Consider the following 14,642-nt stretch of genomic DNA (forward strand, 5'->3'; position numbering starts at 1 on the left):
TATGCTGGTGAGAGTGGGGATTAGTAAAAGAATGTAAAAATGTTTAAGAAACTGACTCTGGCTGAAATGCTAACAAGTTCTGTTGACAAGGAAACTACTCAGTTGAAAAGGGATTGAAATGAAAACTCCCAAAGATCAGACTTGGGGCTGATCTGACTGAACATTTCATAGATCAAATTGGTTGACATGAGCTAATGAAATCATCAACAGAGAAAGACCAAGAGGTCATGTAGAAAGACGTGGATGGCTTTGAGATAACTGTAATAAGGGGGATGAAAATCAATAGAGCAAAACTACACTCTCAGGGACAAATAAAAATGTCTGCTATCAGCTAGGAGTTGCTTATCTGGAAATTAAAAAGGTGAAAGACTTGCTGTGTGTCAGTTGATCACAGAAGACATATTTAGTCTAGTAAATTAAATGGTGTCAGGAAACATTCCCAGGCAATACTGGAAGAGTATCACTCAGAATGGCCTCTGGCATTCTTTTGGCCCATGCCAATTAGCAATATCCCAAACACCTCCAGTCATATTTCAACACATACTGCACGTTAGAGACATTTCTTTGTGGCAATGTAGCAGAGATGTCCCTATGACCTTTCGCAGATTCATGAGATAATAATATGGATGCAGGATATTCCATGACAATTGAACTCAGTACCAAATAAAAATACTGTGAACAACCCTTAACCTTTAATATACAATAATCCATAATTTTCTACTATTAATATGACCAGAATGACAGTGACTATACCATAGTATATAGTAATAAAAATGTAGACTACTTGAGGGGGGCTGGAGAACAAAAACCAACAAAGCAGATTCCTTTCTAGGGTTCATCAGAAGGGCTATTTCCAATAGCAATTGGAAACATACCATTTACAAGACTTTATGATTTATTTTACTCTAAATATATTCAAATCAGAACAAGTACAGTAGAAGGCTATATGGCTGGTAAGTTACTAAAAGCTGCTGTTTGTCTCATCCAGCAAGCAAAAGCACCAAAAAGATATAAAAAAAAATGTCATGAAGAGCAAAAAAACAAAAAGAGCAAAAAAGGCAATTCTGACTAGGAGGCACAAATTTATTTAAAAAAAAAAAAGTTCTTTTCAGCTTCCAGTCAGACATACGAGATTCTGAAAAATCCTCTTAAAGTAACATGTTAAAAAAATAAAGCTAGAGCTTGATCCTTTGCTTAAATACAGTTATGGGTAACTGGATTGCAATGGGAACCCTAAAAGGTGTTTTCCAATCTTATTTTTTCTTTGAATATTCAGAGGAACAAATACTCAGCTTTGTTAAAAAAGTTATCCAGTCTAATATTTAATGAAAAATAATGTTGCAATTTTCAAAGAAAAAAATGTGAAGGAAACCACAGGTCACATAATACTTGTATTATAACAGAAGTAAAAGGAAACAGATTACAGCACTTACCTCATTCTTTAGCTTGCTTCCAGAGAACCTTTGGAAGTAAACACATTTGATTATTTTTTCCTAGGCAGAACATTTGTAGAGATTATATAGATTTATGATCTATTAGAAAAATTATCACATTTTCCCAAATGCAATTACAGGTTTTTATGGGTTTTTTAATGGTTTTTTTTTTTCCTTAACTTCTTCCACTGATTTTCAAATGCCTGGGGATAACAGGAAACCTACTTATGTTTTATAAAACATGAAGATTAAGACAACTGACTAAACACTAAAGTATAAAATCCAATTTCACGTTTTTTGTTTGGATCTTTGCCACTCCACAAACAGCAAAAGGGTAGCATAGGTGCAAGTCCATAATGTCTTTTTAAGGAAATACATGGAGTTTTTAACAGAGCTGAGTAAATTCAGGGTAGAAAAAGTACATACATATATCTAAAATTTACATTTCTCAGAAAAATTCAGAAATCATAGTGATTTCCTATTTTTATTCACTACAGTACTATTTTGATGAAATGAAATAAATTTCTGAGATACAAGATTCCTTAACTGGCTAAAATATGTTGCTGTATAGTGAATGTCTTATTAAGAGTCCAATTGAGAGATTCCCAATGAAGTCATTGAAGAACATTTTAAATTATAACTATTAAAGTAGAGAATGTGCAATAATAGTGATTCTAATGGATCACTATAATGATAAATGTTGTTTGATTTTTGTTATTTCCTGTACCACTAGCTGCCAACTGATAAGATACTGTGGGCAATATGAAGTCTCATAATTATTAGAAGCAATATCATTGTTTCCTGCTGTTGAGATGCTCCCTGGCTGTTTCCTGCTCTCTGAGATGCTCTCAGAAATCCAGAGGTTAAGCAGTTGTGGAATTCCTCCTGCCTGGGCCTGGCACAGGCACCTGACAGTTCCCACCACATGATAATCCAGCATGTGCTACCTAGACAGTTCCCTTATGTGTTGATAGTTGAGTATAAATGAAGGCATCACTCAGCTGATTACAACGTGGATCTAATTAACTTCAAGGCTAGACGTATTTGTTTTGGACTCTGGATTTCCACATGTTCAGCAAAATGTACTGCATGTACAGCAAAAATGAGAGGCAGCATCTGCTAGCACTGATTTTCCAGAGCCCCAAGGACTAGAAGAGAGGTAAAGGACAGATTTATGGATCACTATATGCAGCAGCCAGGAATTGGGAGTTTTGAATCCCGACACTACCTGATTCTTTCATTATCCAGAAGCTTGTTCTTAACCCCAAGCAACTGCACCATTGTCTTCACACAGAAAAACCCAGCTGCTATGATGGGCCAGACTGCGAAAAATGAGCATCTGAGCTTCTGCTTTAATTCAGATAGGGAGGCAGTTGAACTGTTGGACCCTGAAAATTCAACATCTCATACAGGTCCTAACAGAAATAAAAGGTTACTAATCAGCCAATCTAGTGAGTAGTCCTGAAAATCTTAGAGAGTATCTATCCCATCTTCATGTGAGTGTATACCTTCAGAAATCCTGCCTTGGGGAATTTTGCAGAACCTCCGCTTTCTTTGCACTCATTCCTACTAGATTGTACCTACCTGACATAAAGCTGAGGAGTAAGAATTATTATATCCTTATAAATGAAAATAACTGTCTTTTAGTCAACAAAATGCACAATTAGTTCAAGGTAATTCTGTATTATGAAAGAAAAATACACTGTGTACCAGCAACACCTCCACAGCTCCGAATACATATCAAACAAATAAATAGAATATTCTAATCTATTTCACCCTAAGGGCTGCTGTGGAGAGAGCCCTCCCTTTTTAAGCATCATTGGCAGAATTACCCTCAATTTGTACACTTGTCTTATTGCTTGGAAAAGGTCTCTTTGGATATGACCTAAATCTGCCACCAGTCGAATTTTCTATGTGTGATTATAAACTCATTTATTCCTTTCTTTTCTCAGAGTCCCACTTATCCAGGTATACTGCCACAGACAATGAAAGCCGTCATTCAAGCCATATGTGAACAGAGACATTTGTTTTACGAACTATTAATCTTTGGCAAACCAACAGGCAGCTATCGTAACGTATTGATCCTGCTAGCTGTCCCTTAAATAAATATAATTAGAGCTTCCTGGGTTAGGTTTAAACTGATATTAGCCAGTCAAAGGACCTGTAAATATTAATCTACACTGACCCCTCCCTCCTGCCCCACAGGTGCCAGCTTCACACCGTTCTCCAGACGTTTCATAATGGAAAGCTGTCCTGGGGAAAGAACTCACAGGGTGACACAAAGGCAAACAAAATTAGACAATTGTTCTGGAAATGGGATTTTGCTCCCTCATACAAACTTGAACAAATGTTCTGCTGTTAAAAGTTGACAGCTCTACACAGACTGTGGTGGGGTCAAACTGGAAGACTCTAGCAAAATATAGAAATCAACCTTTTGAACACTGAGATAACCAGCAATTCTAGTAGAAACAAAAATCAGAGTCCTATGTATACCTTCCTAAGGGAAGATTATAGTTAGAACTTCACTGATTAAGTCTCAGAAGTTATTTTACCTGGTTAAGCCCTTTCCAGAGTACACAGAGTGGTAATATGCACTGCTTTCTTTAATGCCAATTCCATAATAGTGATATCTGCAGGAAAAAAAAAAGAAAAGAAAGAAAGATAAAAGAAGAGCATTTATGAGTGACATGTCAAGTAAACCAAGCTGCCAAACTGAAAGTAAAGGAAGCTGTCAGACTGATTTTAAATGCTTTCTGAAAATTTTTCTCAACAGGGTCGAACAATTCTTTTCACAGTCACGCAACAAAATCTAGTCTCATAGAAAAGAGTATTGTCATGATTTGATCCAAATTCAACTGTTAAAATTAAAATACTTTCTCTCTTACTACAAGAATGTAGCTAGAACAGAAAACCCAGAAACATGTTACATCCCTTTTCCCTGATATACCTTCTGTTTCCCTTTACTTCATGTGTTTGAAAGGGTGCTGGGTTTGATCTATCAGGTTCATTTTATCTCACTTGCCACTGTTACATTTACAGTCCCTCAGAGCCTTTCTCAGTTGAAAATAGCTTGCCAGTGCAACCTATAACTCAGTGTTCAGTCACCTATGACTAACAATGATAATGTGTCATTCATTCATTCTTCTGTCAGGTCGTAGGCTAACTCTAAATTATTAAGCCATTTAGGCACTTCTCATCCACATTTGTCTCCCTTGTTGCTCTCCTGGAGATTACTGCTCCCAAACAGAGACTGAAAAAGGAAACATGCCTGTTGCTCAGGCTTTGCAGTGCTCACAGCCAACACCTTAACCAAAGACACCAAAGACCCAAAAAAGGTTGGGTTGATGCTAAGGAAACTGGCTGTGCAGTAGCTACTTATTGCTTTCCACTGATTTTGCTACAAAATAAGTGACCTCTGAGAGAAGGGCAGGAGAGCAAGCTGGGGGCAGCTCTTTCCTTACCGGTCATAGCAAAGTTTGCTTGAGTTCATCTATCAAAGTTGATAGGCCCCATCTTATAAATTCCACTCAATAGATTTAAAAACTGATTGTGTTAAACCAAATTTGTCTAAGAATGTTATGGACAGAATAAAAAGGTTAATTTGCTTTTTACTAAAATTTGCTTGAAAGTACCATGGCAGCTGGTTTAACTGAACTACTTCAAAGTACCTCTTTGCAACACATTGCACCAATTTCACTCAAACTCCCCAAAAGCTTGAAGAAATGCATTCTTAAGATACAAAGCCCCAGCAAATAGTTCTTAGAGCACATCAACGAAAGTGTTGATCTCATGTCTGCTCTTCCTGGGGATGACCATTAAAAAAAAAAAAATCACAATGTTTTGTTTGTTCTTGTATGGAACTGTCACAGGTAAGAACAAAACCCTTATGTGCTTTATATTTACAGAGCTGGTTAAAGGCATTAGATACAAATTATGCCTAAGAAAATGTTCATTAGGATGATATATTTGCCTGGCCTAGGTAGCTGTGACAATCTCAGCTGAAATAATTTTTCTGTTTCTGGAAGGTCTGTTGTGTGCATTCAGGATTTTACAGCCAAGAAGCACGACAGAATGTGGCACCATTGCTTTTATTGCTTTCCCGAAACTGGTGAGTCTACACAACAGTGCTAGAGCACTGTGGCACCTGTCAACCCCTAGAAAAGCTGAAAGTGTCTCCCCTGTTTCCTTACTGTGACACAAGAGGTATATATATATATATTGAAAATATACAGGTATGGATTCTTTGAAATGACAGCATTTACTTAATCTTTATATGGCAAAGGGTGTCCATTGAACAGGACAAAAAACAGAATAGAGTTGTGACTGTGACTGCTTCTTTAACAATGTTATCTGTCCATTTGTCACTGGCCACGTAGCAAGCAGCTGCCCACGTCTCATTCCAACAGTTTAAATCTCCCAGCTTCAGTCACGTGCCATTTTTAAAATTCTAAAATAAAGACTTTTACACTTTCACCATTAATTTGGCATTCCCTCCAGCTGAGGCGGGAGTGGGCCAGAGGCAAGGAAAAGCATTACTTCTTTACAAAGTTATGATTCCGTATCTAGATTATTCCACATCTAATTCAATATTAATATATTTGGGCAAGGAACAGGAACTGTTGTATGATTAAGATTTTCAAGTATCCAGTGGTGGGCAATATACTTGTTCCTGCTGGAACATCCCAGGATATCAGAATTTTTCACTGAGACATCTTGTTATGTAGAGAATAGATATTTTCAGTACATATTCTTTGTGTATTAAAGGCACAGCAGGTATCATTCTCTTTTTCTTCAATAATATGCAGTTGAATTTTTACTGCTAAAAACCAGAGCTTTCCATTCACAACAGAGAAACTATTAAAAATAATATAATTTTACTTTTCAAGCTCTGTCTGGCATCCTCTGTAGAGTAACAGGATATAAAGACTATTATTCTCTTACAAGCCATTAGCTGAATAGCTTATTTTGGGCTCCCTTCTGAGAGTAGTATACCCATACCAGACACACTGACAACATCTTTAACCTACATCTTCAAATGCCTTCCATCTCCTTATGTGCATATTTTTATGTGTATGTTCAGTATATTTTATTTTACTATTTATTATTTCTATTGTGTGATTAACAAAACGTAATCAGTTACTACAAGGAATTTACTCTCAATTTTTGAAACAAACATTTTATAAAACAAGCTGAACTACTTTTCTCTTTTAATTCAGTGGTTTGTTGGAACATATGTTCCTACACAACTTGTAGCTCTGATTTTAGCATACACTGATACAAATGATAGCTGATAAGGAAATGATAGGCTTAAGCTGTTCAGGGACTTGCAATAACTTCTTATCACAGGGCCAGCTGCCATATCAGTTTTATTAACCCACTAAATCACTCCTAATAAATAAGATAATAGTTTTCAGACATGATGGATAAAAGCTAAGATTCATCATTGATCAAAGTCTACAAAGAAATTAAATTGTAACTTGAACTCAAACAGTCTTCCTGTGTGTTTGGACTGAGCAGTTTCTACATTTTCCCAAATAGCTGCTTCAGGTGATTTGTGTACTGTGAAAGTTACAGCTGAGTTCTAGCATTGACCATGGTATGTTCAAAATTACCAATGCAAAAAGGTGGATTCAGAACAGAGAACTGTGGCTTATGAAACACTAGTCTAAGAGAGCCTCTTGCAGTATTTATGGTGCTGCACCTTCTTTCATTCAGCAGAGTGAAAACAGAAAATTTCCCTTACTTTCAGCTATGTAGAGGGATTAGCATGGGCATGAGAGACTAACATATTTTGTTAACAAAATTGTGTCCAATGTGTTGGACCTTCTTGGCCAAACATGTAAATGAGTTTTAGTACTGACACTTTTGCACAAATGGGTTGTTGGATGTAAATGCAGAGAAAGAGAGGTTCTGACTTGAATTCTAGGGATCATCGGACTCAGTTTTAAGTTTATCCTTTGCCCTGAACTAGAGATGACAAATGCTGTTTGGGAACAGAGGAAGAACTAACATTTGTATATCTCACACCTTACAACAGTAACTGTATTCCATATGTTAGTGTAGGAGCTTTTACTCAAATCCAATCCATGCTCATGAGGATGTCAGAAAGAGCTTGTTTCAGAGCAGGAGAAAAACAATTTCAACCACCTTGAAGATGATGGAAAAAGGAAATTATTTTCTTTGTTTTCTTCTGATCACAGCCAGACTCTACCAATAGATTACCATGCATGCTTGCAGTATCCAGGAAGGCACTTTTTTCCCCAGGGCATTAACTTTTCTCTAAATTTAAGAACAATTACTCCATTGGAGAAGAATTGTCTTCTTCCTTTTTATGCTTTTGCAGCATCTGGAGTCCTGGACAATGATCAGAGCTCCAGGGCAATACTGCTATATAAAAAATCACTGCTAGGAATAGTGAGTGCTAGCATTATATGGTAATAAAGACAGCAGCAACAAAAATAATATCATGTCACTACACTACTGTGCTTTAAAAAATATGACTTAATTGCTCGTAACAACTCTCCTACTGGTCCCAGTGACTCAGAAACAGCTTGTAACATTTAGAGTCCAAGCTAACATAAAAAGACAGTAACTAGTAATTCATTGAAACTGATGAACAGTCCCATAACTTTTTTATTAATTTAATGGAAATACTTCTGTAAATAACGTTTGTGTGACTAACTGCTACCTGGTGAAATCAGAAATTTATATACTCCTCAGTGAGTCTGTAGTTCTGAGGGGGACACAGCCCACAACACCACAGAAAGAAAAATTGATTATCAGAGATCATTAAACTGAAAAAGGGTAGATTTGGATTAGATATTAGGAAAGAATTCTTTCCGTTGGGGGCATTGAGGTGCTGGCGCAGGTTGCCCCGAGCAGCTGTGGATCTCTCATCCCTGGAAGTGTCCTAGGCCAGATTGGATGGGGCTTTGAGCAACCTGGCCTAGTTGAAAGCGTCCATGCCCATGGCACAGGGGTTACACTAGATGATCTTTAAGGTCTCTTCCAACCCAAAGCATTCGATCATTCTATGCCTGTATAATTCTATGACTTATACTGACACTTCTATATGACTACTTGCTGCTGTGTTTGGTCTCTGAACTGGAAATACTGTCATTTGTGCCTTTTGTGAGGTCCTTTTTAGCACAGTAAGATCAAGGTAAGTGCATCTTAGCAGAAATGAGAGTTGAATAGGAAAAGCCTCTGAGGAAAACTGATGAAAAAATACAGAGAAACAAGCGCCAGATGTTCAAACAAAACCTGATGATGCCTCATTTCTTTGAGGAAATTGTTCAAGAACAGTTAATCCATATGAAAATATGGCACATAATACCAACAAGGCCAATAGGGATATGGAATTTGCCAAAGAAATGTTGGGCATGCGTTGTTTCTATATTAATATTGTTTAATGTCTTTGAGAAAAGGGGACTACAGTGACACATGTTCCAAAACAATTAATTTTATAGCTATACACATATTTGAGACATACTCATTTACTTATAAAGGTTGACTTATTGTGTTTAAATCATGCTGACACAGGATATGTTTGGAAGTTTGGATTCTCATTGGATCCTGTCTATCAGTCTGTTAGCTATGTCAGAAGAAGTATATAATGAGCATGAGGGAGACTTCTCCCTTGCATTATCTCATTCATTGTAACTAAATAGTTCACCAAATATGTTGGGTTATGCACCTGGCTAAGAATTCACCACAGCATTGATGAATGAGCATATTGTCAAATATTCCTGCATAGACTGTGAATGCCAGATCTCTTAAAATCTTAAACAGAAGACCAGCAGCAAAGCTATGTCTACATCATCTTATACCTGTAATCCCAGCTTAAGTTCACCACAGCAGACAATACACAAAATCCCTCTTTTCCCTAATAAATAACCTTTTTAATAGTTGCTCTCCTCAAAACACCTCTACTCAGCATCTATAGGTGGCCTACAAAAAGAGAAATGAACTTCAGGTCCAGTTTTCCTCTATACATTGCAGGCTGTGTACTGTCTTCTAAAAAGAGGTGAATGGATTACAAATTTGTAAGACTGTGAGAGACATTGTGCAAGAACTATCCTCTGTTAAAACCAACAATAAAAAAAAAAAAAAAAGAATAATGTTCTGTGAAGACTTTATTTCCTTTGGATTTTGTTAGTGGTTATTTAAAAAAAATTCTTGAGACATGCTCAAGAAATAGAATGTCTTTGCAAATATTTGGAATTTAAATTCTTCCCAACCTTCATTTTTTCTGCAACAAAACCTAAAATTCACAAACGGCATCTCATTCATTCTTCAGCAAAACTAAGGTGGAATAACTAGCTATTTCTTGTATTTCTAAGGCAGGAAGAAAACCAAGTATAACAACATTTAATAACTCCCCAAAACTATGAAAATAAAAAAATTATCTTTCAGACATTTCTGGTAGATTGCAAAGCACTTAGAAAAACAAGTCTTGTTGATTTTTTCTTTTCAGTCTCCTTTTGTTTTGAGTTTTGCTTATAAACTACTGAAAGACAAGAGTTACTTTGTCTTTCAAGGCTAAGTAGCTCAAAATAAAGAGTTTTCCCAAACAAACAGAATGTTTTGAGTTTCTCCTATTTCTATCATTATTCTGGTTTTCTATCTTATTCATTAGCAAAATGGATGGGAGGGAATATGTATATTACCACTCTTCACAACAGTTTTACACTAATTTTTTTATGGCCAAAAGCATAATTCCAGAACCAGAACTAATGAAAATTTTAATACCAGGCGATATAGAGTTGTCTATGATCTATTCCTACAACCTAATATTTTACAGATCAAATATACAAATTAACAGGATACATTATTTATGAAACTACTGCACCATAGATGGTATACTTTACAGAGTTTTATAAAATACCCAAAACAAAGAGCAGAAGTATACCTTAACTTCAATTTAAAACAATGCTTTTCCTGGTGGTGTATTTAGGTGAACCCACATTGTTACATGAGAGAGAAGTCAATGGAAGTTGTTAGGCTTGCAAAAGAGAAATAAAATCACTATTTATAGAAAGATGAGAAGCTATAAAAAGACATGTATTATAAACTATTTTTATATCTAATATTTTGACATATATTTGCAACATATGCATGGGTCTATAAAAGCAATGACAAGACTTAGAAGCTTAATCAGTTTAATTTTAAAAATTAAGCAGCAGTGTTTTCAAATTTAAATGTTTGAGTTTGAGTATCAGTTTCAACATGTACATGAAAGTTATCACTTGCAGTGTGCCATCTGAATAAACTCCCCTGCCTATTAGTACATATTAAGGAGACATGGAAATACACGATTCCTAAAATGTGTTCTGTAAGCAGATACACCCGTAATTGAGCCTTACTTTGAATGGCCCCTTGTTCCGAGCCGCCTTGTGGTAAGGAGAGGGAATTTCTGGCGAATGGTCTAAAGAGAAAATAACTGCATTAATTTCTAACACTGGCAAACTTTCTAAGCAATCTGTTCACAGAAAAATCGTAGTGTAAGTATATGGTCTAAGGTAGTTCATGAATTAGCATTTTTGATACTTATCAACATAAAAGATTATGCCATGTTTCATTTTTATTTTATTTATATTTTCTTTCTTCCATCCTTGTCCATCTTGCTGTGTATCTCCAGTATTCCCACCTGTTTTCCCTTTCTGTTTTCACTTTAACATTTTAAAATCTAGTTTTCTTCACCAGAATCCTATTATGTTCAAGTTCCTTAAGTACAACTGTATTCTTCAGAGATTTAAACAAAATCAGGGGAAACTCTGCCCTCTAGCTATACTGTTTTCAAAGACAAACAACTAGAATGAAATTGATTTCTTTATTTGAAAGTGTGATCTGAAAAAATTAATTCAGTGATAGAGGTAGATCTAATAGATATATCTGATAGACAGATCACTGTCAAAACAATGTTTAAATAGAACTTATTTTCCTTCTCATTTATACTGAAACCTTATATGAAAGTTAGATATCCATTTTTTAGTGTATCTAGTTCAAGAGGAATAAAATAGGAAATTAACATTTTATGAACCAGATTTTAAATCCATTATTTAATTAAATTAATGCATTTTGCTATGTATAAACCATTACTAGACCAGTAGTGCTTAAAAAAAGATGATCCTTGAAGCATTTTTGGTTTCCTGTTTCACTAAATACTCAGGATTTAATCTGGAGAGCTCACATCTCTCTTACATTAAATTACTTCAGGATTAATTGTAGAGAAGGGTAGAAAAGAGAATGAATCAACAATTTTTCATTTGGAAGCTCTTTGTGTTATTAATTTCTTTTCCCCTTCTAGTGGTATTGTCTGTGTCACATCTCACCTTACACTGCCTTTAGTAAATTATGTGTCCTCCATGTCAGATCTGGTTTTGTGGAAAGAACCTACTGATGTCATGAACAAAAAGGGAAAGAAAAGAAGCACTCAGAGAGAAGGCCTTTTTTGGGGGGGGGGTTGTGGGGTTGGGGGGTTATTTTTGGTTTTTGGTTTTTTTGGTGTTTTTTTTTTAAAAAAAAACAACAATAAATCAAAGGAAATTTCAGCTTCAATCTCCTACAGGAGATGTTAAGAAATGCCTCCATAGGAGACAGTGTAGTTATACTTATTCTGATTCCATGTACATTTGCAGCAGAAAACATGTGAATTTCAGAAGAATTCTTACGCAGCTGTACTAAACTGTGATTCTTCCAAACAACTGATCTAACAAATTATTAAGGCATTTACTTATTACCTTCCCAAAAGTTGCAGCACAGGCAGGTTCCAGCTTCTCTTTTCTGCAGAAGTCTAAATAATGTGCATAAAGGATGCATCTTGGTAAACAAACTCCTTCACATACAATGTAGTTTTCTTCCAGCCTGTGTAGAGAAAGAAACTGCCAGAGTAAGAAGCAACATGCCATTTCTCCTCATTGCATTTCCCAGTTTTTGCTCTCTTTTTTTTGGTTGTCCTTCTTTTTATAATTTTACTGAAGAATTCCATCAGAGCACACAGATGAGTTTCTCCTGAACATGACAGGCACTACAGACAGACTCCACACTTGGTGCTTAGGCTAGCTGCAGAATTCATGGAAAACGTGGGGCCAGATCCCTGCTCTTAATGAGTCTTTTTCAATGTCTGGACATTTTTGCTTCATTTCAATAATTAAATTATCATCACCTAAGAGCCAGCCTTAGTCTGAAAAGAAGAGTCCTAACCAGACTATGAAAGACCTCGGTTTAAGTCAGTCCTTTGAAAGTATTTAAAAGCAGGGACCTGGACTTGCAACTTCTGTCCCACTGTATCCTCAACACCTGAGCTAATGTCTTTTTTCTTCATTGTTTTGCTTTTTAATTTCCACTCTGGACCTGGAAATGCTTCAAACCACAGAGGGAAAAACAAATACCAGTGTTTTTTGAAGAAGGTGAATTTCTATGTAGCTTCCCAATCAGTTTTCAGAATACAAGTGCTGAGTGATGGTCATTAAAGTAAAATTTTTAAAACTGAAGCAAAAACCTGACTGTTTTCAATTGAAGAGAACCCTTGGTAGCAGCTGGATATTTCTCTGTCCTGTTGGGTTTTTTCTTTATCGTTTTACATTGTTCACTACTCCTGGGATGATGTGCAATAAATTTGTTTCTCAAATTACACAAATTTGTAAGAAAATACTGTGCAGTAAGGGCTGCATATTTAATAATTTTGCACTGACTCACCAGACTTAAATCCTTAACTATTTACACTCAGAAGTAAACTAGAATAACAAAGTGAATAATTTGGATTAGTCTAATTTTTCAGGTAGAAGGAAAAAATTGACAGTCTACATTTCGTAATTAAGTTCCCATTTAATTCAACAGAACTCCTCCCTAATTTCAAGTTTATTTTAATATAAACATTAATCAATTAATGGCTGCAGAATTTGATCTCTTATTTGGTTAACTTTTTTCCCCAGATAAAATAAACCAAAGTTATGGCCTCGATAGGTGGAAGAACATAATGTAAAAGAAATTCATTATAAGACAGTGAAAATCTAACTGTCACAACCTCAAAGGATAATTAAAGCAGCCGTTCAACAATACGATTCTTATATAATGTTTCATTTCTACATTTTGATGAAACATTTAATTGATAGCCACATAGTGTGAGAATCTAACTGAGACTTCTATTACGTGACGAACCTTTGATAATTTCAAAACTCAGAAATTTGGGGATGGGTATCCTTATTTGTAGATGAGGCTCATCCAAAAGAAACCCGCAAAACAAAAAAAGAAAACAAAAACCAACCAACGAAACACCCCAAAAAGTGACAAATTCTTTCTAAAAGAGATGTCGCCCTCCTCGCCGGCTCAGCTGATTGAGAAGGGTCCCTCTGAGTGTGATGGACACGCCGGCTCGGTCCTGGAGCCCCCAGGGCGGACAGCGGGGGCTCTCCGGAGCCCTACCATTGCAGGGTGAGCTGCGTCTGCTTCTTCTTGTCCTTCATGATCTGTGGGATGCTCCTCTTCGAACACGGGCTTTGGTCGGCGGCTGTCAGCGCGCCGTCGCGAGCATCCGCATCCTCTTCTTCCGAGGAGAGGGTTTCGCTGCCGAGGCGTGTTTCTGAGCGCCGCGGGGGGACAAGAAGAGAGGCCCGAGGGCATCGTTACGGTCCCGCCACAAGCCGCCCCCTCCCGCCTGCCGCCGTCCCCGCCGGAGCCCGAGCAGCGGCTGCCGCTGCCTGCCGCGGCCGGGCTGAGCAGGGCGCGCCGCCGGCTCCCCGCCTTTACCTGCCTTGACGCCGGCGGACAGCGGCGGCTCGGGCAGCGCCTCCCGGGCGCCGGGCAGCAAGCTTCGCCCCAGCAGCCCCGCGTAGCGCTCCTCCTGAGCCTCGGCGGGCACCGCCTGCGCGGCCGGGAGGTGCAGGAAGGCGTCCCCCTGCTCGGGTCCCTTGGCCATGCTCCTCAGCGGCGCCGGCTCTGCCCCGGCGCGGCGCGGGCGGCGCCCATGGGCGGCGGGAGGGGACGGGAGCGGGAGGACGGGGCGGGCGCGGCGGCGGCGGCCGGGGGCGCCGGCTGAGGCGTGGGCCGGGGCTCTGCACCGAGGCCGGAGACGGTGTCGGCCAAGCGCTGCCGTGAAGGGGAGGAGAGGCGATGCGGGGGCGGCAGCGGGGGACAGGTGTGCCCTACGGAGCCGTCCAGGGAGGCGACTTGGCTACCGAGCGGGCAGGGACGGCCCGCCCGCCCCGG

At 38.1% G+C, this 14,642-nt stretch overlaps 1 protein-coding gene across 1 annotated transcript in view; it reads right to left on the minus strand.

Moving 5' to 3' along the window:
* Positions 1-14,352, minus strand: part of RFX6 (regulatory factor X6) — a 33,110-nt gene extending 18,758 nt beyond the window's left edge. The window contains exons 1-6 of the mRNA XM_059842239.1: positions 14,184-14,352; positions 13,860-14,016; positions 12,176-12,299; positions 10,799-10,860; positions 3,986-4,063; positions 1,434-1,461 (exon numbers count right to left, since the gene is read on the minus strand). Of these exons, the coding sequence (XP_059698222.1) occupies positions 1,434-1,461; positions 3,986-4,063; positions 10,799-10,860; positions 12,176-12,299; positions 13,860-14,016; positions 14,184-14,352 (618 nt within the window). The remainder of the gene's footprint in view (positions 1-1,433; positions 1,462-3,985; positions 4,064-10,798; positions 10,861-12,175; positions 12,300-13,859; positions 14,017-14,183) is intronic.
* Between the last annotated feature and the right edge of the window lie 290 nt (positions 14,353-14,642).

Source organism: Haemorhous mexicanus, chromosome 3, assembly GCF_027477595.1.
Source record: "Haemorhous mexicanus isolate bHaeMex1 chromosome 3, bHaeMex1.pri, whole genome shotgun sequence".
Taxonomy (NCBI): Eukaryota; Metazoa; Chordata; class Aves; order Passeriformes; family Fringillidae; genus Haemorhous; species Haemorhous mexicanus.